Here is a 25,256-nt window from a genome sequence, read left to right on the forward strand (position 1 = left end):
CATGTACAGAGGAAAGTAACTAGAATAATTAAGGAGCTAAAAACCATATTTTATGAGTAACAGTTGGAGGAAATAAATGAAGAAGAGGAGAGAGAAGAAATCATAACTGTCTTCAAATACTTGATGAATTATGTGGAATAGAAATTAGATTTTTTTTTCCAGGTAGTTACAGAGGTAGGGGTGAGGAAGGACGGGAAGGAAGGAGGATAAAAAGTAGGTCCAATGGTTGGAAATTTCAGATTTTTAAGATGCAACAATTAAATTTAAAATTTAAGATGTTTCAGCTCAATGTAATGAATAACTTTTTAATTGTTAGAACTATCAAAAAAATTAAATGGACACCTTGTGAATTTCTTACGAAGTGAAATACTCAGGAAGTGGTGAAATTCTTGTTACCACACTCCAGCAAGGAAGGCCCCAATGATCATTAGTCAAAGATGGGGCAAAAGAAGATTCCTCTCTTTTTAGAATTAAAGCTCCTTGGAAATAGAGAGCATTTAATTCACTGTTTTTGTATCCCTAGTGCCATGCACAGTGCCTAGAATGTAGTAAGTACTTAATAAATATTTTACAATTGATTGATTTGGAGATTGGACCAAATAACCTTTGAAATCCCTTCTAATGATAAGATTTTATGTCGGAGTTCTGCCAATCCCCAGCACTTAAATATGGCCAGATTTTACCAGACTCCTAACGTAGTATCTTTTCTAATGAAGAATGAAAAATATTCTCTTATCTTGCAGAAGTGGTATTTTCTCCTTTTGAGTTAACATTCAAAGACCTATAATAATGTGAGCTCTCTGAATAGGTAATGATTGTCTTGGTGTGATGGATAGGGTGCTAGACTTGGAGTCAATCCCAAGTTCACATCCTACCTCATACACTTAAACTGTGTGACTCTGGACAAGTCAATAAATGTCTTTGGGTTTCAGTTTGCTTATCTGTAAGATAAGAAGGTTGAACTCAATTGAGTCTAAGATTTCTTCCAATTCCGTATCTATGATCCTATGAAAATACATTTCATTATTATTGTTATTATTGTTGTTGTTGTATTATTGTTATTGTTATTATTATTATTATTATTATTATTATATTTTGCCATTTGTTTCCTTATAGGCCAAATATGTCATTAGTGCTATTCCTCCAGTATTGGGTATGAAGATTCATTATAACCCACCCTTACCAATGATGAGAAACCAGTTGATTAGTCGCGTTCCTTTGGGTTCAGTCATCAAATGTATAGTATATTACCAAGAACCTTTTTGGAGGAAAAAGGGTAGGTATCTTATTTCTATGAATATTCCAGAGGTCTGCTAAGAAAAATGCTTAGAGGGCTCTTTATCTCTTCTTGCTCTCCACCAATGCACATTATTTTGGATTTGTCACTCTCTTTCTTTATAATGTTCTATTGTCATGAAACACAAGTTTCAAGTTCTAACTTAGCATTCAAAGCTCTCCACAAACAACCTTCCCAGCCTCATCTAATATAATTATTCATTTGCTCATTACTCCTGCCAAGATGAATTATTTGGCATTTTTTGAATCCTTTCTTACCTCCATGTCTTTAGGGAATGTTCTGTTCTCTAAGTCTGCAGTTCTCCTTCCCAACATCTCTGGAACTGGACATCCAGCTCACCCTTTAAGTCTCAAATCTCAAAATCATCTCCACGAATCCTTCCCTGATTCCCTCAGCCAGAAATGATCCTTCCTCCTCATAGCACTTTCCTTGTACCTCTCTTAGGCAATTGTATACTATGCATTCAATTACATTGTTGTATGGACGTACCTAGTCTTCCCACTTATCCCCCTCAGGGCAGCAACCATGTATTGTTCATCTTTCCATCTATATGAGTCAGTGAGCTGGTGTAGTGGACAGAAGACTTGGAATCTGGAAGACCTTACTAGCTTTCTGAAGGCACTTAACTTGACTCAACCACAGTTTCTTCATCTGTAAAATGATAATAATAGCACCTACCTCACAGTTTGTTGTGGAGATCACGTGAGATAATTATGTAAAACATTTTGAAAACTTTAAAGCTCTCTTTCTCTGTCTCTGTCAGTCTGTCTCTTTCTGTTTCTCTGCCTCTCTCTGTCTCTCTACTTTGTCTCTCTGTCTCTGTCTCTGTCTCTCTCTCTCTCTATATATATATATACATATATGTATACACACACTCTCTATACACACACACACACACACATATGTTAGCTTTTGTTATCTTCTTCAGCTAATACAATGTCTTCCACAGAATTAGCAGTCAATAAATGTTTATTGAATGGAATTGAAAGTCAATTTAATAAATTAGAACTTTGAGTTAAGAGTCATGATTTCATTTAAGAAATAAAATGAATCGCTCTTTGAAACTAACTGCTACTCAGTACATAACTAACATGATATATATGATAGTTTTTTCAAGCAGTCAGTTTCCTTCAACCTAGATACATTGTGGCATACAGAGAACAACATTCAATTTGGACTCAGGGGATCTGAGTTTGATTCTCAGCTCTATTATTTAATATACCTGTGTGATCTCAGCAAGACAATTAAATAATTAAGTCAATTCAGAAACTGAACTTCAGTTTTCTTGCCTGAAAATTGGGACGGTCATGGTCTAAACAATTTCAGATATCTCTTTCTACTGTAACATCTTAAGAAAGGAAGGAAGGGATTTGTGGCTGTTGCTATCTCTGGTTTTAATGGGTTAGGAAACATTCTGATCTACCTAAATAGATAAGATGGCTAAGGTAAAACACCATTACCTGTTGACAGATTGAGGGAAATGGAATTTACTATCATAGATTTAGAATTAGAGGAGAATTTAGAAATCATGTAATCCAAAAAGTTATTTTACAGATGAGAAATTGAGGCCTAGAAAAGAAAAGTGATTTATCCAAGATCACACAGCTGCTAAGAGGCAGAGTCAGGACATGAACCCTGGCCTTTTGTTTCCAAAGCTCGATTTAGAATAATCCTTGAGGATAACTGCCTGGAATCAGTCTACTAAAGCATGAGAAAGTCCATGAGAAAATTCTATAATCAGCCATGCAGATTTTATGCACCAATTATTCATCATTCCTACCACTTAAGTCTTCTTCCAAGTCTTCCTCATGGCATGGAAGTGACCTTGAATTCTCAAAGGTAATACCAGTGGAGTACAAACTCTACAAATGAAAAGATTTTGAGTATGGGCCAGGTGACAGATTATGTTTATCATCCTAGCAAACTTGCAACCAAATGCAAGGAAGTTTGTCAGTAGAAGAATGGCCATTACCATGTGATGATTTTTTTTGTGAATATTGTCTACTAAGGCAAAGAGGAGTTCTGATCTGTGTCGGAGAGGGCATACCCATACCAAGGAAGTCACAGATCTCTGAAAATAGTAATTAGCCATTTATGTATGTTACCTTTTAATAAACTGGATAGAATTGGATAGAATTTTGATAATTAAAAGGAAAATATTTAAGTATTATTAGACCATTAATTTTTGCAGACTGATGTAATTGATCTAGTTTGTGGATTCTCTAGATAGGTCCTTTCCAATCTTTTTAAACCTTTAGCACAGATGAGTTTCCCAGACACAGTAAGGAAGAAAGGAGCCTCCTCTTCTCTGCCTCAACTAGTGGCCACCCATCCACCTGTCCAGCCATCTATCTATTCATTGAACCTTTCAACTTCAAGATGGAAACATATCAGTTGTGATCTGTCCTCCTTGTACTGTAGTTAGTGTTGCTTCTATCATCCATCCCAGTCCTCCCTCTTCCCAAAATCTAATTCCTTCAGTCTTCTCTATTCCTCACCCCCACCATCTCAAGTAGGCTGAGAATGTCTTTGTAAGAAACCAAAGTCATGCTGCCTTTCTTTCTCTTTCTTTCTTTCCTTCTTCCTTTCTCTTTCATTGAGTCTTCTTGTATAAAATGACTACTATGTAAATGTTTTACATGATTTCACCTGTACAACCTATTTCAGATTGCTTACCATAGCAGGGAGGAAGAAGGGATAGAATTTGGAACTCAGAACTTTTTAAAAAATGTTAAAAAATTATTTTAACATGTAATTGGGGGAAAATAAAAACATTACTAAAAAATAAAATAGTATCTATAGAAAGAAACCAAGGTATTGAGAGCCATTGATTGAGAAGCAGTCAGCTGGATTCCTTAGTTCTCCCTTTCTCTTATTCGTCTTTTAGCCATGTCTCTTCAGAGGATAAACAAGGAGAAGAGATGAAAATCCTATTAATCAGCTTTGGTACTTATAAATAGCATTTCAGCAGAAGGTATGCTGAGGAAGATTAAAAGTGGTTCTATAACAAGGAGCTGGCACTTTCTCTGAAGTGACCGGCTAGGAGCAAGGTGCCAGGAGAGAGGGGAATGGGAGAGAAAAAAGCCAGTCTTCTTACTTAATAGCATCATATAATGTAAGCTCAGGAAGGGACCTTAGATATGATGTAGTTCACCTCTAAAACTCAATCCAAATTCTTCCTCCTGCATGAGGTCTTTCCTGATCTCCCCATCTGATAACGTCTCCTACTTTGTATTTATTTTGTATACATTTTATATATACTTACCATGCAGGAGTGTGCAGGTAAAAATGTTTAACTATCTAATAACTAACTCTGAATAAGAAGGTCCATGGACCATACTTTTAAATTTAATTTACTGATTAATATTTTCTCTATCACTTTCTTTTTGGGGGTGAGGCAATTGGGGTTAAGTGATTTGCCCAGAGTCACACAGCTAGTTGAGTGTTATGTGTATGGGGGTCACATTTGAACTCAGGACCTCCTGACTCCAGCGTTGGTGCTCTATCCACTGCACCACCTAGCTGCCCCTATTACTTTATAAAGCCTAGACAATCAACAAAACGATAACTCGAGCCCTGATTTCATGTTTTCCCAAAGCATGGAAGTATTACAAAATCTATAAAATTATTCTAACAACTTAAAGAATACATTGGTACTAGAAATCTTCATTAGGCCACTAAGTGGTGCAGTGAGTAGACCCCTTGACCTTAAGTCAAGAAGACCTGGGTTCAGATCCTGTCTCTGAGATGTTTACTAGTGTATGACCTCAAGCTAATCATTTATCCTCTCTGTGCCTCAGTTTCCTCATCTGTAATAATATTATATTAATAAAACTACCTTCCAGGCTTGTTGTAAGGATAAATGAGATATTTTAAAGCACTCTGCAAACTGCAAAGTGCTATAAACATACTAGTTATTGTTATAATCTTATTACTCCAATGACTTGTTTTGTTGAATAAATGAGGGATCAAGTACAGCTTTCATCATGAGCTTTTCTCTAGTGTATATTCTAATATTTCAGATTCTAAACATTGCATCTTCGCCATGCCTTGGTATCACCATTTTCTAGATCTGACATCAATTTTGTGAATGGTCAGGGGAGACCCATCAATATGAAATGAGATAACACAAGGGGTTCACCAGTTCCCTACATGAAAGAAGTTAAAATGATTGGTTGAAGTGAAGATTTTGTCCTATTGGTAGATTTCTATTATCTATATTTTCATTGTCTCTCAGATAACTGATATTTCTTTGAAAATTTAATACAAATGGTTGTTGTCATATATGTCCTGGGGGGAAATTACAAAGAAAATAACCATAAATTTAAAGCCTGCAAATTGCCTGATTTTTAGACATGATACACTATTTCTATATTGCATTAAACTATTAGAATCCTTTACCTTTTTAATCTTCTTTTTTACCACATTTCACTGCATAATCATTGCACCCTGTTCCTCCACCACTCCAGTTCAAAAATTGGTTTATAAGCTTTCATCGCGTAATTGTTGCATGGTATAATTCTGTTCCTCACACACTGATTAAAAGGTTAACAGAGCAGCATGTATTCACCAGTGGCATATGGGTATGCATTTATCTTTCAGGCATTGCCACGAACCTAGAATTCTCATTGCACACGCATTGTCAGTATTCAATTTTAACGTATATTCACAAGTATTCTGTGCATCCTAATCTTGTACCAAAGACAGTTTAGTAACAAATGATTTTTAGGTAATACCAGCACAATTTTTAAAAGCTTTACATAATGGTCACACTCCACTTTTTGCAAAAAAATTTGGCATGAAATCTGCAATGATTATGTGGTGAAATACTGCATTTTTGTTCTTATTCTCTAGATAAAAAGGAACAGAAAATTATGTTGGAAACAGAATTAATGACAAGATTGTACTAAATCAATCATGCATTTATCCTTAGTACTATATTCTTTTACTCCCCCCACCCCAAATCTGTAGCCTTATTTTCAGAAATAAAGAAGGGAAATGATCTATTGGTTACCTTTCCTTTCAACATAAATCACTTGTCTGATCTTTCTGCATTTATTGTCCAAACAATAAACCAGTTTTACTCAGTGAATTTAATGTTGCATTGTTGAACCTGGAAGTGATTTAACTGGAAAATTCAGTTCTTTCTGCTCTTTCTGGTTTACCCAGATTACTGTGGAAGTATGATCATTGAAGGGGAAGAAGCTCCAATTGCCTATACTCTAGATGACACCAAGCCTGATGGTACTTATGCTGCCATAATAGGGTAAGAATGAAAGATAGGGTATCCTTTCATAATGTCCAAGCATTTATGGTGATGAAGGATATATTTTTTTTTATTTTCTTTGCTTCTTGAAAAAGAAGAAACTAATGTTGTTAAGAAAGATGAACCAAAATCATTTTGAAATGTCTTCTTACACAAGAAAATGGTTCCTCAAGTGTAATGTTCCATAAATCAGCATTATTACTTTTTCAAAATGTCTACTAAATTCATATTTTTAAAAAGTAGAATTCTGTTTACATTTTGACAGTTATTACATCTATCATCATTTTGATTTGGGTTTAGAAAGACAGCAGTTCACAGGAAGGTTGTCTTGTTGAAATTATTAGAATAATGATATACTTTTTAGACAGAAAGTACTTGGCAAAGAATGAGGCTAAGTAGGGAATTTTAATAGGCAATTATCATTCTATGACAATTGAAGGAAAACGATATGATGCTGACCTGGACTGCCAACAAAATGATACATTTATTTATCCCCCAGAATTCCTCAAGACTGAAAGTGGCATTCAGTACCTAGAATTGGAATAACTTGCAAATAAAAGGGGTATGAGGACAAAATAAATTATTTTGGGACATTCTTATCAATCTTTTAAAGCAGAATGCTATTAGTGTTTAAAGTTACATGAGCAGGGCAAGAGGGAAGACAATTTCATATTATTTTTCTTATTTTTTATGTTCTAGATTTATTCTTGCCCATAAAGCAAGGAAACTGGCACGTCTTACCAAAGAAGAAAGGTAAGAAATAAAGCTTATGATTTAACAGTTTACTATTGTGAATTTTAGAACATCTAACAATTTATATACATATCACAAAATACTGGTCGTTTGTTAATTACTGAGGTGCTAAGAAGCTATTTTAGGAAAAGTATGAAGCTGGCATTAAAAAAAAAACGGTCTTCTAATTCATTCTGCAGAACAGTTGCCATTTTGAGTACTCTGTATGAGCAAGGTAATAGGTCTATGTGGGGAAATTCAAAAATAGTTAAGGTCCAGTCCTTGATCTTAATTAAATTATAGTCTAAGGGGCAGCTAGGTGGTGCAGTGGATAGAGCACTGGTCCTGATGTCAAGATGACCTGAGCTCAAAATCCCACCTCAGACCAAACACTTAACACTTACTAGCTGTGTGACCCTGGGCAAGTCACTTAACCCCAGTTGCCTTAAAAAAAAAGTATAGTCTAGTGAGGAAGATAAGACTGATACCCTGGACAATACAAAGCAATATGTGGTAAATACTAAATTAACAGCACAAACATGCTTATTATTGGGATGATTTTTATTGTTGTTCAGTCATTTTTCAGTCATGTCCAACTCTTTATGACCGTATTTGGGATTTTCTTGTCAAAGATATTGGAGTGCTTTGCCACTTCTTCTCCAGTTCATTTTACAGATGAGGAAACTGAGGCAAAGGGGGTTAAGTGACATGCTGTGGGATCTTGTAGAAATGAACCTCTTTTACTTGTCCACATGAGAAATGGGGAGGGTACTCTTCAAATTTTCCATACATTCCCTTCATTCAGATGGTGGGAGAAAGATTTTCTGCCAAGAACCTACTTAAAGCATCTGCTTTGGGAGATGTCTTAACTCTTTTAATTTATTCAGTAAATTCCTATTTGAATAGATGCTACCAGTCAGGAATCCACAGAGCACTTTATAAAACAACTTAAATAGAGCCACTTACTCACTGGTAGCATCTGATGAATGTTCTTCATTTCCTTTTCAAAGGTGACAGATACTTCATCGTCATTTACTAAATATTGTATTCTTTGAATTTATTAGAGGCAATTGCTACTCTAATCAGACTGATCTAATTAGCTATAGAAAGCAGGACACCCTATATTGTCTTGAATATTCTTGTCAGAAAAGTCGTTCTTCTGGCTAAATATCTTTCCCCAGTCTTATCAGTACTGAATTATCTACAGCACGTATATTATAGAAGGCTGTCTGTGGGCAGCTAGGTGGCGCAGTGGATAGAGCAAGGGCTCTGGATGCAGGAGGACCTGAGTTCAAATCCAGCCTCAGACACATAACACTCACTAGATGTGTGATCCTGAACAAGTCACTTAACCCCCATTGCCCAATGGAAAAAAAATAAGCTGTCTGTCACTTAAAGGAAGCTTAGTGGCTCAGTAAATAGGGCATTGGTCCTGGAGTCAGGAAGACCTGAGTTCAAATCTTGCCTTCAACACTCAAGCTGTGTGATCCTGGGCCAGTCACTTAACTTCTGTCTGCCTTTGTTTCCTCAACTGTAAAATGAAGGTAATAATAGATCTTTTCTTTGAGGATTGCTGTAATAATAAAATGAGGTAATATTTGTGCAATGCTATTAAGAATCTTGATAATGGAGACCAGAAAGGTATATTTTCCACTTTCTTATCATGTAAAGGAAGTGACATTTGTCTTCCCTTAGAAGCAATGTGCAATGGGAAGTATATTGAACTGGGAGTCAGTAGACCTAGGTCTAGTTCTAACTATGCTGCTACCTAACTATGTGGCCCTGGACAACTCACTTCATCTCTCTTGGGCTTTGCTTCCCTCCCTTGTGAAATGAGAGAGCTGAACCAATACTAAGGTTCTATATTAAGTACATTTATCTAATGTTTGTGGTTACAAAATGCTTTAGTTACATAATCACATTTAATCCTCTCAACAATGAGTTAGAGACTACAAGCAGACCTGTCTTTATTTTTCCCAATGATGGGGAAATAATAATGGCTAATAAGGAGGAGGACTAGGATGGAAATCTATGTCGTCTGACTCCCAGTCCATCATTCCTTCCTCAACATTGCACTGCCTGTACTGTATGACAATCAGTTTGGTATAAACTACAGCAAACCTTAAGTGATTGATTTACCTGCTTAGTGATTCTGTTGACCTGAAAAGTTGCCTTCAAAATGTTTGAGCATTTCATTATCTTTATTGTTTTGTGTTTTGGATATGAAATGACCCTTTTAGCCAAGTTAAAATAAAACAATAATGAATAAGCAACGTCTTATTTGAGAGGTAAGGGAGGGGAAGTAGAAGTTAAGGTGGTGCTTATTTGATTCTACTTTGCCTTTGAAGGAAGAAGAAACTCTGCGAACTCTATGCAAAGGTTTTGGGATCAAAAGAAGCACTCAATGTAAGAACAATACTTCCTACAAAATTAGCCAGATTTTCCTCCCTCCCCCACAAAGGGGGACTCACTAAGTCAGTGATGATATGATTAACAATGTTCTGTGTAAGAAGCAGGTTGAAAGAAAAGATTTCTTCCATTACATGTGTGATCTGTCTATACCAGGACCCACATAAAGGGTGTCTATCTTGAGTCAGCTCCTGGCTGGCTAGTGACCTCACAAACCTGTATATCAATACTGCTCTTGACAGGTTTGGTGAACCAGACAGTTGCCCAGGACCCTCACTTTCAAGGAGACCTTGCTCTTGTCAAATAAAGAGGGCCTTGAGAAGGTAGCTAGCAAGAAAGATCGAAGTGGCAACACTAGGAAAAGGCAGTGACAACCTGAAGATAATGCTTGATAGGTCTATAAATAAGGCTATAAACCTCCAGCTGCAAGCACTGCGGTTATCACTCAGGCAAAGCAAATAGGGTGATTTCCCCTCCCCAGCTTCCACGTACATAGATTGCTCTTCTGGACTTTTTTTCCCTTTTCTAAGACAACTTCGGTGTTTATCTTACCCTAATTTTACTGGAATAAAATAAAAGGGTGGTGGGAGAGTAGAAAATGGAAGAGTAGCAGCAAAATACATGGTGTGATTTAGCCAGCCCATCCACCTAGAGGCGGTCCTGCCTGTATGCTTGACTACCTTTGTCGCTGCTTCTCTCGTTTTTGTTCTTTGAAGCAGCATTTGAAAGCTGTGTTTTGAGTAACTATGGAAACAATTCAAAGAGAAGATTTTTTTTCTCCTTTTAAATTCAAAGGCTCTTAGATGGTGCTTTCCCTTTTAGTACATTTTATTATAAACCAAGGGGCCCTAATGTAGAGTTCATAAGCAACAGCAAAATCTATCTTCTTTCTTCACTTTCTTGGCTTTTGCCTATTAATTAATGTTCTGGGTATAATCACTAGACAGCTCATTTTGAAATATTTTGACATGTATTTTATCACCTTTTGAAAGTGAGTACAAAAGCCATTTGTCCATTAAGCTTTAAATAAACAAACATAGAGATTAACATAAAAATAAACCATGGGGGAAAAAATCTAACCAAAGTACCCTATATGCAATCCAATCCATTCATTCATTTATTCATTCAGCATTTCTTCATTTAGGGTCAACTGTTTGCAAGGCCTTATGCTAAGTTAGTTCTAAGGGAGAATCAGAAAAGAATAGAATATTTTACCTGCTCTTATGGATCCAACAGACTATTTTGGACATTAATAAGCAGCAGCTCCTAACCCCATTAGGAGAGTACCAGGAGTTGTTTTCTGACCCAGGTAAAACCTATAGGCAAGAGATATGAGGTCTAATGAGGACCAAAGGTCAAGTCTTGAATGTGACACTCACCATGGTCGTTGTAGGGAAAGAATTTTACAAAATTCAATCTATGCTTTACAAATCTAAGCTATGATTGTTTTGTAAACAATGTACCATTTTTAATCTTTTTAAGTTTAGTTTCTACTACACTGTATATTCAAGTATTAACATGTCTTTAATGAGTTTTAACCTAAAAGGAATATTGGCATGCCCTCCCAAAAACACTATAACATTACGGGATTTGGAGCTAGAAGGCACCTTTGAGATCATCTCATGCAAACCTCTCATTTTATAGATGAGAAAGCTTGAGATCCAAATAGAGAAAAATCACTTCTCCTTGGTCAAATGAGCGGTCAGTGACAAATTTAGGACTCAAGCCTGAGGCCTCTTGGGTCCAATCCCACTGTTCTTTCCATTTTTGTACAGAATTTTATTTTTGTAAGGGAAAAAGAACTTGCTCATCTCTGTGCGCCAATAAGCCACATCCATGGAATAGATCTACCGTGCACTGCTTATTGTTTGTCTTTCATACTCGAAGAGAACCAGTGACATCATGAGGATGATGTCTTGACATGCACATGAATTGGATTTAAGTGTGAACTCTGACTGGTTTTGACCAAGGTACCGCCAGCTTTTGGTGGCAGCTTATTGTAACTACAGGCAGACAGCACACTCTGAACAAATTTTGTGTGTTCAGCTTGCCAAATGAATCTGATAAAGTGAACACAGTAATGTCATACTGTGTCAGAAAGTATCGTTTGTAATGGTAAGATAGATTCAAAATATGAATGGCTCCTGTCTCTTGAAGAAATGTTATGTTTTGTTTTCATAATATTTCTTCCCAGTTCCCCCCCACCCGGACATGCTGTCACTCCTTACCACTACAGAGTTTTCTCTAATCTGCCCACATACCCAAGGTGGATATACCCTTTTCCCAGATTGGCCTAGTTTTCTGACCCTTTCCGATCCCAAAATGCTAAACAGTAAATGCCTCTTAAATAATCCATTTTCCAAGGAAATAGATGCAAAGGGCGAAAACTTGTAAAAAGGGAAATGGAAACTTAAGACATGTAAAATGGGAACTAATATATGAATGTATCACATGTATTCTAACTTACAAAGTTAGAGTTCTTAATACGTTTTTGTGTTTGTTTTTTGTTTTTCCATATACTTGGACATTGCTGACTGGTGGCCCAAAGCCAAATCCTATAATAGCAGGAGAATCGGAACTCTGAGATTCGAAGATGAGGTTGTTTAGGAAAGAAGCTATGATAGTGTTTGGTGTTGTCTTCCTTTGACTTTCTTTCAAACTGTCCTAATTGTCTTACAGCCAGTGCACTATGAAGAGAAGAACTGGTGTGAGGAACAATACTCAGGAGGCTGCTACACAACTTACTTCCCTCCAGGAATAATGACTCAGTATGGGAGGTACTGTATGTGGAACTTATGTACAGGAGCCTTGGGGTGAGCTAAGAAAGATTCTCTTTGAAGTTGGTATACAAATTCAGTCTCTGAGTTCTATTTTTTCAACATTAAGTAGATAGAATTCAGCACCGTTATATTTCTATTGCTGTCTTTTCATTATAAAAATCAATATCTCAGGCTCTGTCTTTGTTTTATTGAGGAGATGATGGGGTCTGTACCCAGTCTCGTCGTTGTAGGGGAATCCTTTCACCAATGCAGATAGCACCTCTCTGTAACTTGTAGGAATGGTGAGGATAAGTCCCTTGCCCATCACTGCTCATGTGGATGATCCAGTTTTTTGAACCCATGTGTTGGAGGCACAGCTGTACTTACAACACCCTTAGTTCAGGTTCGATATTGAGACAAAGTGAGGCACTGTCATAAGGTAGTGAATATTTAACAAAGGAAGTTTACTTTGCCCTAACACATAGCAATGATATGCAACAAGGGTCCAGTAGCCTCAGACTCTCTGGAGATGCCCCCCCCCCTTCTTTCCATCTGAAATAACGTCAGGTCAGTAAGTCATCAGGATATGGTGAGTTGTGTGGTCTTAAGCACCTACCAAATCTGAGAGGCCCAGACTCCATGTGCCTGGGACTTTTGATGCAGTTAAATGATCAGGGAGGTGCATCAAGAAAACTGGTGCTAGTCACAGCTCAGGGTCAGCTTTGTCCTGGACCTTATTGATGTTGACTAAGGATTGGGGGGTGGGGGGCAGGATGCAAAGCGGGGAAGGAAGTTGCATCAGGGAAGTTGAAGTTAATCAGGCCCCAAAGGCAGCTTTTTCTTCTTTTAAGTAAAGTTTCCCCGTGGGAGAGGGATGGGGTCCAAGGGAGGGGAGGGGCATGTGAGTTGAGCCAAGGAATTGTGGATCCCATGGCACCATGTATTCTTGCCCACAAGGATGGCTCTCAAGCCAACATGATACCTCTTACTATGTTTTTAAGAATATTAATTCCAATAATCAGCAAGTAGCTTCAGAAATGGTAACTTTTTGTTGAGTTTGTACTTTCTAAAATGGTACTTATTAAAATGTCCACATGAATGGCAATATGAAAGGAAATGCAATGATTTCTGACATTAAAAATAAGTGAGGGCTTCTTAGTTTTTTAAGTTTGCTTCTTGATTGCAGGATACAGCTGCCTATTTTCAGTTAAACAAATGATGCACCTATTTTGTACAGTTCACCGTGCTAAATGATGGGAATTTAAAAAATGAAACAAAAAACAATCTTTGCCCTCAAGGAGTTTATAACCTAGCAGACAGGGGAAAAACCAGATAATGGTATAAGGGAGACCATTATAAAACCCAAGGTTCAAGAAGGATCAATTATAGATGAAGGTCTCAGGAAAGGTTTCCTGGAACATGTGCTGCTTGAATCAGAGCTTAAAGGAAGGAAAGAATGTCCATTTCAGGCTTGGGAGATAGCATGTATGAAACCCCAAAAGGCAGGAGAATGAGGGATGATGAACAAAAGAGCTGGATTCAAGTACATGAAGGAAAGTCATAAAAAAAATAAAGCTGAAAGATTGGAGTTGGAATATGGAAGACCTTGGGAAGCAATGGTAAACCACTGGAGGGTGTTTTTGTTTGTTTTTGTTTTCAATTCAACAGACATTTAGTAGTGCCTACTATGTGCAAGGCATTGTAAGGGTATGTTCTGAAGCAACTTTCAAATGCTCCACTTAGACAGATAAAAGGGACACAGTAATGTTAGAATGTATCCTTTATTATCATGGAAAACTAAAGATTCCTAGAGGCAGAGGTAAGGAGGAGGAGCATCCTGGCATAAAAGACAGCCTTTCCTAAGTTACAGAGGTGGGAGCTGGAATGTCATGTACCAGGGACAAGTATTGCTTCAAATATAAAGTTTGTAAAGTAATAAAACTAATAGCATTTATATAGCACCTTTTATGTTCCAGGCACTGTCTTAAGTGCTTTACAAATATTATCTCATTTGATCCTCACAACAACCCTGGGGGAGTTGAGTGCTATTCTTATTCTCGCTTTACAGTTGAGAACACCGAAGCAAATAGAGGTTAAGTGACTTGCTTAGGGTCACACAGCTAGTGAGTATCTGAGGCTATATTTTAACTCAGATTTCCTGGCTCCAAGCCCAGTACTCTATCTACTGTACCACCTAGCTGACAAAGGAAATAATGTGAAATAAATTAGGAAAGATAAATTGGAGAACTTTTAAATGTCAACCGAAGGAGTTCGTATTTGTCCAATAAGCAACAGAAAGCCACTTAAAATTTCTTGAGCAGGTGAGTGGCACGAGGTCAGCCCTATGTTTAGAAATATCAGTTAGACGGCCATATAGAGGACAGATTGGAGAAATGAAATGGGTGGAGACAGGTGACTACTGCCATAATTTTAGGTGAGTCCATACGTGAGACGTGAAGAGTGTATAGACTAGGATGTTGGTATTATAAGTAGAGAAACGAGATGGATTTGAGAAATGTAAGGTTAAATTGGTAAGATATAACATATAATTGGATGGGGGTGGAATGACAGAGAGTGAAGAGTTCAGGATAACCCTGAGATTATCTTGGGAGGATGGTGATGCCTTTGAAAGAAATAGAGAAGTCAGAAAGAAGGCTAGGTTTCAGGGGAAAGATAAATGGGTTCCATTTTGCATGTGCCTATAGGACATGTAGCTGGAGCTGACCTGTAAGCAGTTGGTGATGTATGCCAGGGGTTTAGGTGAGAGATGAAACCCAGGAGGTTTTTGAGAAGAGAGGTCACATGAAAGATCTATATATTAGACAGATTACTCTATAATGGTGTGAGGGATAGATTAGAGGTGAGAAAATAGAATCAGATAATGGTTAAGAGGCTATTGCAATAGTCTAGGCAATAGGTAATGAAAGTCCAGACCAGAGTGTATGCCCTAAAGACAGAAAAGAAGAGACAGAGGTGAGAGATATATTAAAGAAAGGAATCAATAGAACTTTGTGACTAATTGAATGTGAGGGATAAGTGAAAGGGAAGAGTCCAAATTTCTGATCCAAAAGTGAAGAAAGTATCAAAAATAAAGTGATGGTATCAAGGGCTGAAGGGTTGTTAAGGAGAGTAAAAATGGAGGGGGGGAACTACTAGATTTTGTCATTAAGGAGGGCATTAGTAAACCTGGAAATAGGTTTTTCAGCAGAGTGGTGATGAAAAAACCAGATTGTAAAGGGCTTTAAGAGTGGAAGCTACAGGTATAGAATATAGTTCCTACATTTTTGGAACTGAAAGGTAAAGAGAGGACATCAGTTTGGGGAGGTAGCAAATAAAGAGAAGAAAATTTTCTAGAAAAATCATCTTGGGCATCAGAAACATCTTACGCAGTAATTTATTGGTACCAACCATATTATTTCAATCAGTTTGGTCTGGATATGAAACTAAGTCAGAATAACTAAGGGAAACAAAATAGCGAGATAGAAAGAACACTGGATTAGGCATCAGGGGGTCTGGATTCCAGTTTTGCCTGTGCTGCTGAGTGACCTGGAGCCTCAGTTTCCTCACTTATATAATAATAATAATGATAATAGCTAGAATTTATATAGTGCTTTAAGGCTTGCATACAGCTTTACAAATATTATTTCATCTTCTCACAGCTGTGGGGTATATGAATAAATAAATGAATTAATGTGTGAATCAATGAATGAAAAAACATTTATTAAGCACCTATTTTAAGTCATTCATTCTTCTAAGTACAGGGGATACAACTAAAAAAAGAGAGAATAGTCCCTGCCCTCAAGGAACATAAAATGTATTTGGGAGAAGATGACACATAAAATTAAAAGAAAGCTCAGCTGCAGCAGGGTGTATGGAATGGTGCAGAAGACCTAGGGGTCAGGGGTAAGGTAAATGGCAAGACCGAGAGCTCTTAGATGACAGAAGTTCAAATCATAATGTTGGAAGTCTACAGGCATAGAGGCAGGTTAGATGGTAAGTCCTGAAGGACCTTAAATAGAAGCAAGTACAGGGAAAATGGTAGTTCCCATGATCATCTGTCTCACTGGAAGGAGTAGATATTTGTGCTCTCATCTCATCCAAGTCCTGCAAGCAGTCAACTAGCCCAGGTGACTGGTAAAAATCAAGAAAGGAGGTCTCAAGATCCCCAGTGATGAAGGTGATCACTAAGGTTGATTTCAGCTATGACTTTCTTTGGTTCTAAGAATTTTAGAAAAACAAAACAAAACAAAACAAAAAAGAATTTCAGAGTTGGAAAGGACATTTCAGACCTACTGCCTCAATTCCCTCTCATTTAGAGGACATCTACTCTTATGTCAATATTCATGATGCATCGAGTAGCTTTCTACAGAGCTATGCTACTGGTTTTTGAAGCCTTTTCTTTTTCCTTAGGAGATAATATAGAGAATGTCTCTATTTTTTTCCTCCAATTAACCCAAATGGCTTCTTTGTGTATTATGATCATCTACATGTTTCATTACCATGTCAAAAGCCTCATACTGTGTCTAGAAATAAAGGCACCATAAGGCTGCCACTACTGCTTTCAGCAAACTGAGAATGATTTCATTCAGCGGTCCCAGGTCATCAGGATCATGGTTTTGTTGGAATTCTCTGTGGTCATATCACAAGCTGTGCTTGTCAGTAATGCATAGATTTAAGGAAGACTTGGGTCCTAAGGAATTTATAGCATAAAGAATTGACAAGTAAATTGCAAACAAAGGAAGAAATTGCTTTGGAAAATGTGGGATAAGTTTTGTTTAACCTAGAATGTTTGAGAAACAGGTTGACATTATCAAAAAGCAGATACGTTTTTCTGGATGAAACCATTCTCAGTTTGCTGTGAGTGACCTTCCTGGCAATGCGGCAACTTTGTTTCCAAATGTAAAGCTTTGATGCAATAACAAAACATTATTACGATGTGAATATCATATATATATATATATAAAACATTCAGCTTATTTTGGGGGGAAAGAGACATTATTTGTAATGTTTTCTAAAAGGAGAGAAAGGTCTTCAAGAACTAGAATCATCACTTGATATTAGCTTATATTAGAATGGATATATTCTAAATCAGGAAATATGAGGTAGTGGGTCTGAAATTTCCCTTTTATTTCTAAAATTCTGCAATTATATGATTCTCTGAGTTCTTTTCCCTCCTTTCTGTTGTTTTGTACCATTTTCATATGTATCAGTGGTAGGCAGATGCATATGGTTTTTTTATTCCAATGCTTTAGAGGAAACAGTGACTGAACATGGTATGGAAGAAGGAAAGGCAATAAAATGTAGACAAAACAATACAGATTTAATGGATTTATGGCAATTTTTGAGGTGCCATTACCCCCCCCACTTAAACCTACATGCAATGAAAGTTACTGTTGAGTTGGACAGCCAAGAATCTAACGCCTTAGCTCAGCATTAGCTCTTCTGTCAACATATTCTTGATTTCCACTTTTATTCTATTATAAGGAAACCTAAAGGGGGGATAACTAGATGTGTTGGGCTGACAAAGCATAGCCCAACAACAGAATAAACTGGAAAGTAATTCTTTGTCTCTTATTTACGTGTTCCCTGGTAGAAAGGGATCAATTGAACATTGAGGGTTCCACATATAATTTACTTTCATTGTTAAAAACATTCTCTTGAAAATGTCAGGCCTGATTTATTGTTGCATTTTCACTGATGGAGAAACTGAAACATAAAATGGTTTATTAACTTACCTAAGCCACAATCAGAGAGACAGGAGCTAAGATGAAGAGCCCAGGCTATTCAGACTCCAAATTTAGAGCAATGCCACCTAAATGACAGAGTTAGATTTGAACTGTCGTTTAGGTGCAGGTTCAAAGGCTGTTAAGGGTCTTACCTTAGGCTATCAAATGTGTGCTGATATCTTCTAATTTAGGAGACCAAGGCTAGTGTTGACTAACCACCACCTTTGAGAGAAAGTAGAATGCCCATTTTAAAAAGATTTTTATTAGGATATTTTGAAATATCATTATATAGTCAATTCAGTAGCAAATTGATATGTCTTACCTCATCTTACCTGTAACAAGAAATACACGATAGGTGGCCTTTTTGTGATCATGTTGCCTGTTGGCTTGCTTTTTTTTTTAAGGTTAAGGATACTATTTTTCATTGCTATTAATCATGTTTCCCCCCTAACTTTAGACTTTAATGCCTTATCATGGCATTGTGGTAACCCTGGGTTCTTGAAGGCTTTGCCAACAGTGTCTAACTAGTGGCAAATTCTTTTACACATTGGCAAAACTTCAAGTGCGAGCCCACAGGTGGGCCTACTTAGCTAAGCCTGCCTAGCTAAGCTCAGAGAGACTCATCAACGGATGATGACTTCAAGCTGATAACTTGCTTTGAGCATAGCATCTTATGAAGGCCATCTACTAAATTGCAAAAGACTTTCAGACCACACTGTAGAAAGACAGCCCATCCCTACAAAATCCCAGAACCTGATGAATTGAACAGATAAACATCTCAAAGATCAAGTCTCGGTTTAACCACCTATTAATAAGCCATGTGATCTCAGATAAATCTGAACTTTTCTGGGCCTCAGTTTGCTCAACTGTGAAGTGAAAGAGGTGCACTAAATAGCCTCCAATATCCCTGCCAACTCTAAGCTCCTTTGAATGCGATGCAGGTCTCCTAAGGTTGGGGATCCAATGAAGAGACACTGTTGCTCAGTCATGTTTGACCCTGAGACCCCTTTTGGGTCACGTGACCTCATTTCTTGACAAAAATACTAAGAGTACTTTGCCATTTCCTTCTCTACCTCATTTTACAGATGAAGAAACTGAGGCAAATGGGGTTAAGTGACTTGCCCAGGGTCACATAGCTAGTAAGGGTCCAACGCCACATTTGAACTCAGAAAGATGAGTCTTTCTGACTCCAGGCCTGGCACTCTATCCACTGCACCACCTAGAGGCCCCAAAGTGTGGTTTACCTCATTTATTTTCTATCCCACTTTATAGAGAACAGGGAAAGGGCAGGGACTGGCACTTGCCGGGTTTCATTTCTTTTTGTTCAGTGTGCCCTACATACCACCATGAGCCGGGGCAAGTTTTAGTCCTTGGTTACTGTTGTTCTCCCTGGAACACAGCCAGTGTAGTTCATTCCATAACAAGAACATTTGTTTTGGAATTCTAATGCTGTTTTTCCCTTTTTATCCCCCCTCTCTTTCTCTTTGCTTTGGTTTCAAGGATTCTTCGCCAGCCAGTTGGCAGGATTTATTTTGCTGGAACGGAGACTGCTACACACTGGAGTGGATATATGGAAGGAGCAGTGGAAGCGGGAGAGAGGGCAGCTAGAGAGGTATGGGAAGGGAGCTAACGTCTATTTTTAAAACTAAATTAATTTTGTAATTATTTTCTAAGCAACTATCACAATAACAAACATTCGTATACACAAACAAAAAATTTAAATATTGGACATGGAAGCATAAGTTCCATTTGTACATTTTGTTTTTGTAAAAGATCGTGTATCAATTTTAACAACATATACATCCCAAACTCTCTTTTTGATCCCATGTCCACTTTGGAATTCTTTTTTTTTTTCCCAACGCCTCAACCTTCATATGAGCAGAATGCTTTAGAGATTTAAAAGTAAATCAACAACTTCCAAGTTTCTTGAGGTTATTACAAAAATAAATATCCCACGCTTTTTGTTCTATTCCTTCTAGAGAATTATGTCACATTATTTATAATAATTTCCCAATATGAAGAATGCAAATGTACCTCTTCCCTTCCCCCTCCTAAAATCCAATAAGCTAGAACTAAGTTGTCCATAAGACAATACTATTGAATAAGAGGCTGAAACAATTTAAAGTTGAGATGTACCCAAAATTTCAAAAATTAAACTTCCTTCATTTCTGATAAAGCTAGGAATTCATTTGCATACTTCTTTTTAATACTTATTCCAGCTTATTTCCAGCTTTAATACTTTTAGAAATTCACATTTGAGACTTCTAAAAGATGACCCTGAATAAACCAACTAGACAAGCCTCACATACTATTTATCTCCTATAGGTAGAAGAGGTTGTTGTGGGAGCTTTTGCAATTTGTTGTACCAAATTTAGTTTTATTCTTATGCTCATATTTTTAAGTCACCAAGTAGGGTAAAAGGCATTTTTTTTTATCATTTGAAAATATCACTTGTATATAAAGAGAGGGAATTACAGGCTAGTGCATAGAAGACTGGTGTCTCAAGTGTCCAAGCTCCACCTCTGACACAAACCAGTTATGCGACCTTGGGAAAGTCATGAAATAAAAATAGCTAACATTTATATACCTTCTGCTATGTGCCAAGCACTGTACTTAAAACTTTACAGTTGTCTTATTTGATGCTTCCTACAACCCTGGGAAGTAGGTGCTACTATAATCCCCATTTACAGATGAAGAAACTGAGGCAAACGGAGGTTAAGTTTGCCTTAGCCAGCATGTAAGCTGAGTCCAAATCTGAACCCTGGTCTTGTCTTGCTGATATCAGGTCTGGTGTTTTATCGACTTCGCCACTTAGCTACACAGACAGTTATTTAAGACTCAGTTGCAAAACAGTTGTTGACCTGCATTGTTGGGAAGTGTTTCCTAACCAAGAATCCCCTAAACCAAGAAATCACAGATCTAGTCCTCCAAATATATATGTGTGTATTATACACAACATATCTTTTTTAAAAATTCTCCTTTTCTGTATTATATTTGATAAAAGCCAGCAGATTATAACACTGCTAAAAACCCAACCTCAGAATCTGGAAGGCAACATTCTCTGAAATTCTGAATACACAAGTGATGTCCCTCTCCTAGCACCCATCAAAGCAAGACTGTTACACTAGTGGAGGGAAGAGAGACAGTTAAATGGTTGCAGATAACTTTCTGCACCAAGACTCACCACTCTGTCCATTACTGAGACATGTAACTCATACATGACGTCTAAGATCATGTGAACTTAGAGCTGAAAAGGACTTTGGAATTCATCAGTCTAACTCTTTCATTTTGCAGACTTGGAAACTGATGCCCAGAGAAGTTCAGTGAGCTCCAAAGATTACAGAGACAATAACAGAGCTAGGATTTGAACCCCCCAGGTCTCCTAACTCTACATTCAGAGTTCTTTCTACAATACTGTTTCCTCCTCTGCCTTGATTACCACCCAAGCCCCACCCAAAAAAGGCCCTCTATTTGGAGCAGAAAAGTTAAGAAAGAAAACCAGAACAGCAGCCTGGGAAATTCAGTTCAGGCCAGGAAATGACTAATTAAATACATAGATAACAAGTTCAGATATGTTTTTTCAAAAATAAAATGAAAGGGTAATAGGAGGTAGGGAGCAATTTGAGCCCTCGCTCTTGGGCGAAAAATTAACTACAGTCATTTTTATAAATGCATACACTTATTTATACTTCATCTATGGAGTTGCATTATCTGTGCATTTTATTGAGGTCTTGGCTTTGAAACAGTCAGTTGTAACCAAAGAGGAAGGTCAATTCTCTGTTTTACTAAGGGAGGTGGAAAGATACAGACTACTCAATGATTAACTGATGACCTGGCGGTCTTTCATTTTACTGAGGAGGGGAGCAAGAAAGGGAGGGTGGATGAGGGAGAGGAGAGAGTTCTTTTTTTTCTCCTTTATTGCAGGTTTACAAGTTAAATTTAAGCTGTAGGATTCACTGGGAAATGCTCTCATTTCAGGTATTACATGCCATGGGGAAAATTCCAGAGGATGAAATCTGGAAGTCAGAACCAGAATCTGTGGTAAGTGATGTCTCATGGTAATCAGAAGTACTAATGGCTTCAGATAATATCTGATGACATTAGTATAAATCTCTTTTATTATTACTAAATTAAATTGTTATTATTTTTAAAATTAAGAAAAGAATATGTTGGTTTTTTGTCCTTATGTGCTTCACCCAGTGAATATTTTAAGGAGTTACCATGGGCCTGGAAGTGAAAAGGTTGTGTATATTTGTGCATCCCCTGTGCTTAGCAGGATGAATGGCATAAAATAAATGCTTATGTGCTTCAACCAAAGAATGTTTTAAGGAAATGCGATGGGCCTGGAGATGGGAGGGTTGTATAGGTTTTTGTCACAAAGAACTAACAAGATAGAAAATAAAAGGTAAAAAGAATAGGAACAAACTTTTTTTTCTGAATAGAAGGGAACCTCAGAAATGAGTGCTAAGATCAGTCTTGTTTAATATTTTTTGTAAATGATCTGTAAGAGAAGCATTCGGTAAAATCTCTAATCTTACAAAAGACATTAAGATTTTCTGAGTTGTGAAAAGTCAAGTGATAAGGGAAAACTGGGAAAATCTCAGAAAATGGTAAATGGGAATGAGGGAGACCCTTTTTGATGCTTTAATCTCAAAAGGGTATTTTTAGTGACTGTTCTGCTCCAAAAAGTTCGTGCTGCATCAGGCTCAAATAGGCTAACATGATGCTAGACATCATGAAGAAAGGCTTCAGAATGAAAGTAAAAATTGTCCCACTCTTGAACACTGTGTAGTGCTTATTAAGAAACATAAAGCAGGATGTAACAGAAATATGGAAGGATGGCTTTAAGTCAAATGATGGAGACAATGAAGTAGGCTTCAGGGTGAATGTGGACTAAAATTATTCATGCACAGAAGCATCCATAGAATTTCACAGTTTGAAGGATCTTCAGTGACCATTGAATCCAAAGCATACCTGAAAAAATTCACTTCTTCATGATCATTAGACCTCTCCTTTTGGTAAAGATGAAGATGGAGAGAAAGCTACATTATATGGTTGTGCATATGATTTAGGACATGGGTACAATGGATATGACCCAGAAGCAGATCTTGAAACATGAAAAGCTAAAATACTCATAGACTTGTCCAAACCTACCTCAGGAAGTGGTGCAGTCTGAAACAGACAACCAAGTACACGAACATCTAGATAAAATTCATTGGCAGCAAGGCTTCATAAGAGACAACTAAGAAAAACAAGTTTTTTAGTTTTACACTTAAAAAAAAGTATCCGGGGCCAGATTTGAATTCATGGAGATGAATATATATATGATATATGTATGCATGTGCATATATATTCACATATATGTATGTGTGTTTGTTTTTCAAGAAAAAAAGAGAGACAGCAAGAAAAAGAGATCCCTATCTCTCCCAGTCTGGAAGTGAGGAGGGTACTCATGATCTCCCTATGAATTGGCATGGGAGCTTTGACTTGCTCTGTTTCTGACATAGGCTGATTTGCCTATCCTTAGGCATGTAGACGGCCTGGTGGCTGCATGGACCTACTTCCAGGGGCTCACCTTGTCAGTACCGGGCTTCATATGGACACCTGACTGTCCTTGAAACTCAGAACTCCCGAGCTCCAGCCCTCCACCAGCCTCAGCTTCCCACATTCACAGATGATATCATACCCAGTTTAACTGATTATTTTGTAAATAACCTTGCTTGATGATTTTGAGTTACTAAGTCCATTGTCCACATGGGTGGCTTGACCATGAATTCAGAGATTTGCTGCATATGATAAATGATTACCTTTACCCTTCTTCTACTGGACTATAACTAGATGCCAGAATCCTAGCATCCCTTCCCTCTTTCCTTTCTTACCTGTGCCATCCACATTCCAAAATACAAGAATGGTTTGTTTAGAGTTTCATTATTTTTTTTAAGTTTTATTGATGTGCTTTGTTTTCATATTACAGATATTTATGAATTATTTCCACTATGTGCTAGGTATCTTGTAACAAAGTAAAAGAGTTAAGTAAAACTAATAATACAATGACCTCATCTGCAAGTGGGTACAACATTTCAAAATGTAGCACCACCTCCATCCCTCTATTTTAAGAAATTAATCTATTTTCTCTCTATCCCACTCTCCACCTTATTAGAAAAAGAAAACTTAAAAAAAATTCTTGTAACAAGTAGCATAGTCAAGGATTTGTTTATAAGGGAAAAGAGACTACACCAATCTATAAATAATTTACTAGGATAAGGTTAGTAGATATGTATGTGAAAGACAGCTAACAAGCAATGGGCTAGATGATTAAGTTTTATAAACTAAGATCACCAGGTGTCGCCTTACTTGCCCCACGAATCTCTCCAGCTCTGGGTTGTCTGGTGCCTTCCACCATAACATACTCCCACACCGATTTGGGATTTTCTGATTTGAGTGTGCTGATTCTAGCTCATTCATACATTCTACACTGCCAGGTTCCCTATCACTCAGCCAGGAAGCTTTCTGATTGAATAACATATTTGGAGATGCTCTACCACCATCCCTACCTAATCACTGGCTAACTTTCCTCCCCCGATCAAGGGAAAACCAAAAAATTCAAATAAATACAATGCCCCCCATCATTTCAAAAATAGAAGAGAATGCCACCATGAAAGGAAGATCATGGGAATCATGGCAAGAAGGGATTTTAGAGAGCCCAAGTTCAACCCTTTATTTTATAGGTGTGAAAGCTGATTCTCAAAGAAAGGAAATGGCTTGGCCAAAGTCCCCCATCTGGCTTTTAGTCTATTACACAGAAGCATCTAAGCATAATAAAGTCTGTTTGGTTTGGGTTCTTTATATCCATTGCTGCCTGTGTGACCATGGATGATGGAAGCTCATTCCATCTCTAGATCCTGTGACCCTGTGATATAAACATTAGTCTGCCTCTTCACCTTTTTGTTCAGTTGTTTAAGTCATGTCTGAGTCTTCGTAACCCCATTTTGGGGTTTTCTTGGCTAAGATACTGGAGTGGTTTTCCATTGCCTTCTCCAGCTCATTTTATAGATGAGGAAACTGAG

At 37.4% G+C, this 25,256-nt stretch overlaps 1 protein-coding gene across 5 annotated transcripts in view; it reads left to right on the top strand.

Annotated features, from left to right (window-relative positions):
* The window catches only part of LOC110214856 (amine oxidase [flavin-containing] B), a 137,019-nt gene that overhangs the window by 110,701 nt on the left and 1,062 nt on the right, over positions 1–25,256 (top strand). For 4 of the 5 annotated variants that reach the window (XM_078146575.1, XM_078146576.1, XM_078146577.1 and 1 more), the window contains 7 exons: positions 1,117–1,276; positions 6,467–6,563; positions 7,263–7,316; positions 9,644–9,701; positions 12,384–12,517; positions 19,690–19,801; positions 22,168–22,230. In XM_078146575.1, coding sequence (XP_078002701.1) covers positions 1,117–1,276; positions 6,467–6,563; positions 7,263–7,316; positions 9,644–9,701; positions 12,384–12,517; positions 19,690–19,801; positions 22,168–22,230 — 678 coding nt within the window. The remainder of the gene's footprint in view (positions 1–1,116; positions 1,277–6,466; positions 6,564–7,262; positions 7,317–9,643; positions 9,702–12,383; positions 12,518–19,689; positions 19,802–22,167; positions 22,231–25,256) is intronic. The other variant, XM_020995943.2, reaches the window with a different exon arrangement.

Source organism: Phascolarctos cinereus, unplaced genomic scaffold (genome assembly GCF_003287225.1).
Source record: "Phascolarctos cinereus isolate Bilbo 61053 unplaced genomic scaffold, phaCin_HiC Scaffold_726;HRSCAF=1367, whole genome shotgun sequence".
Classification (NCBI taxonomy): Eukaryota; Metazoa; Chordata; class Mammalia; order Diprotodontia; family Phascolarctidae; genus Phascolarctos; species Phascolarctos cinereus.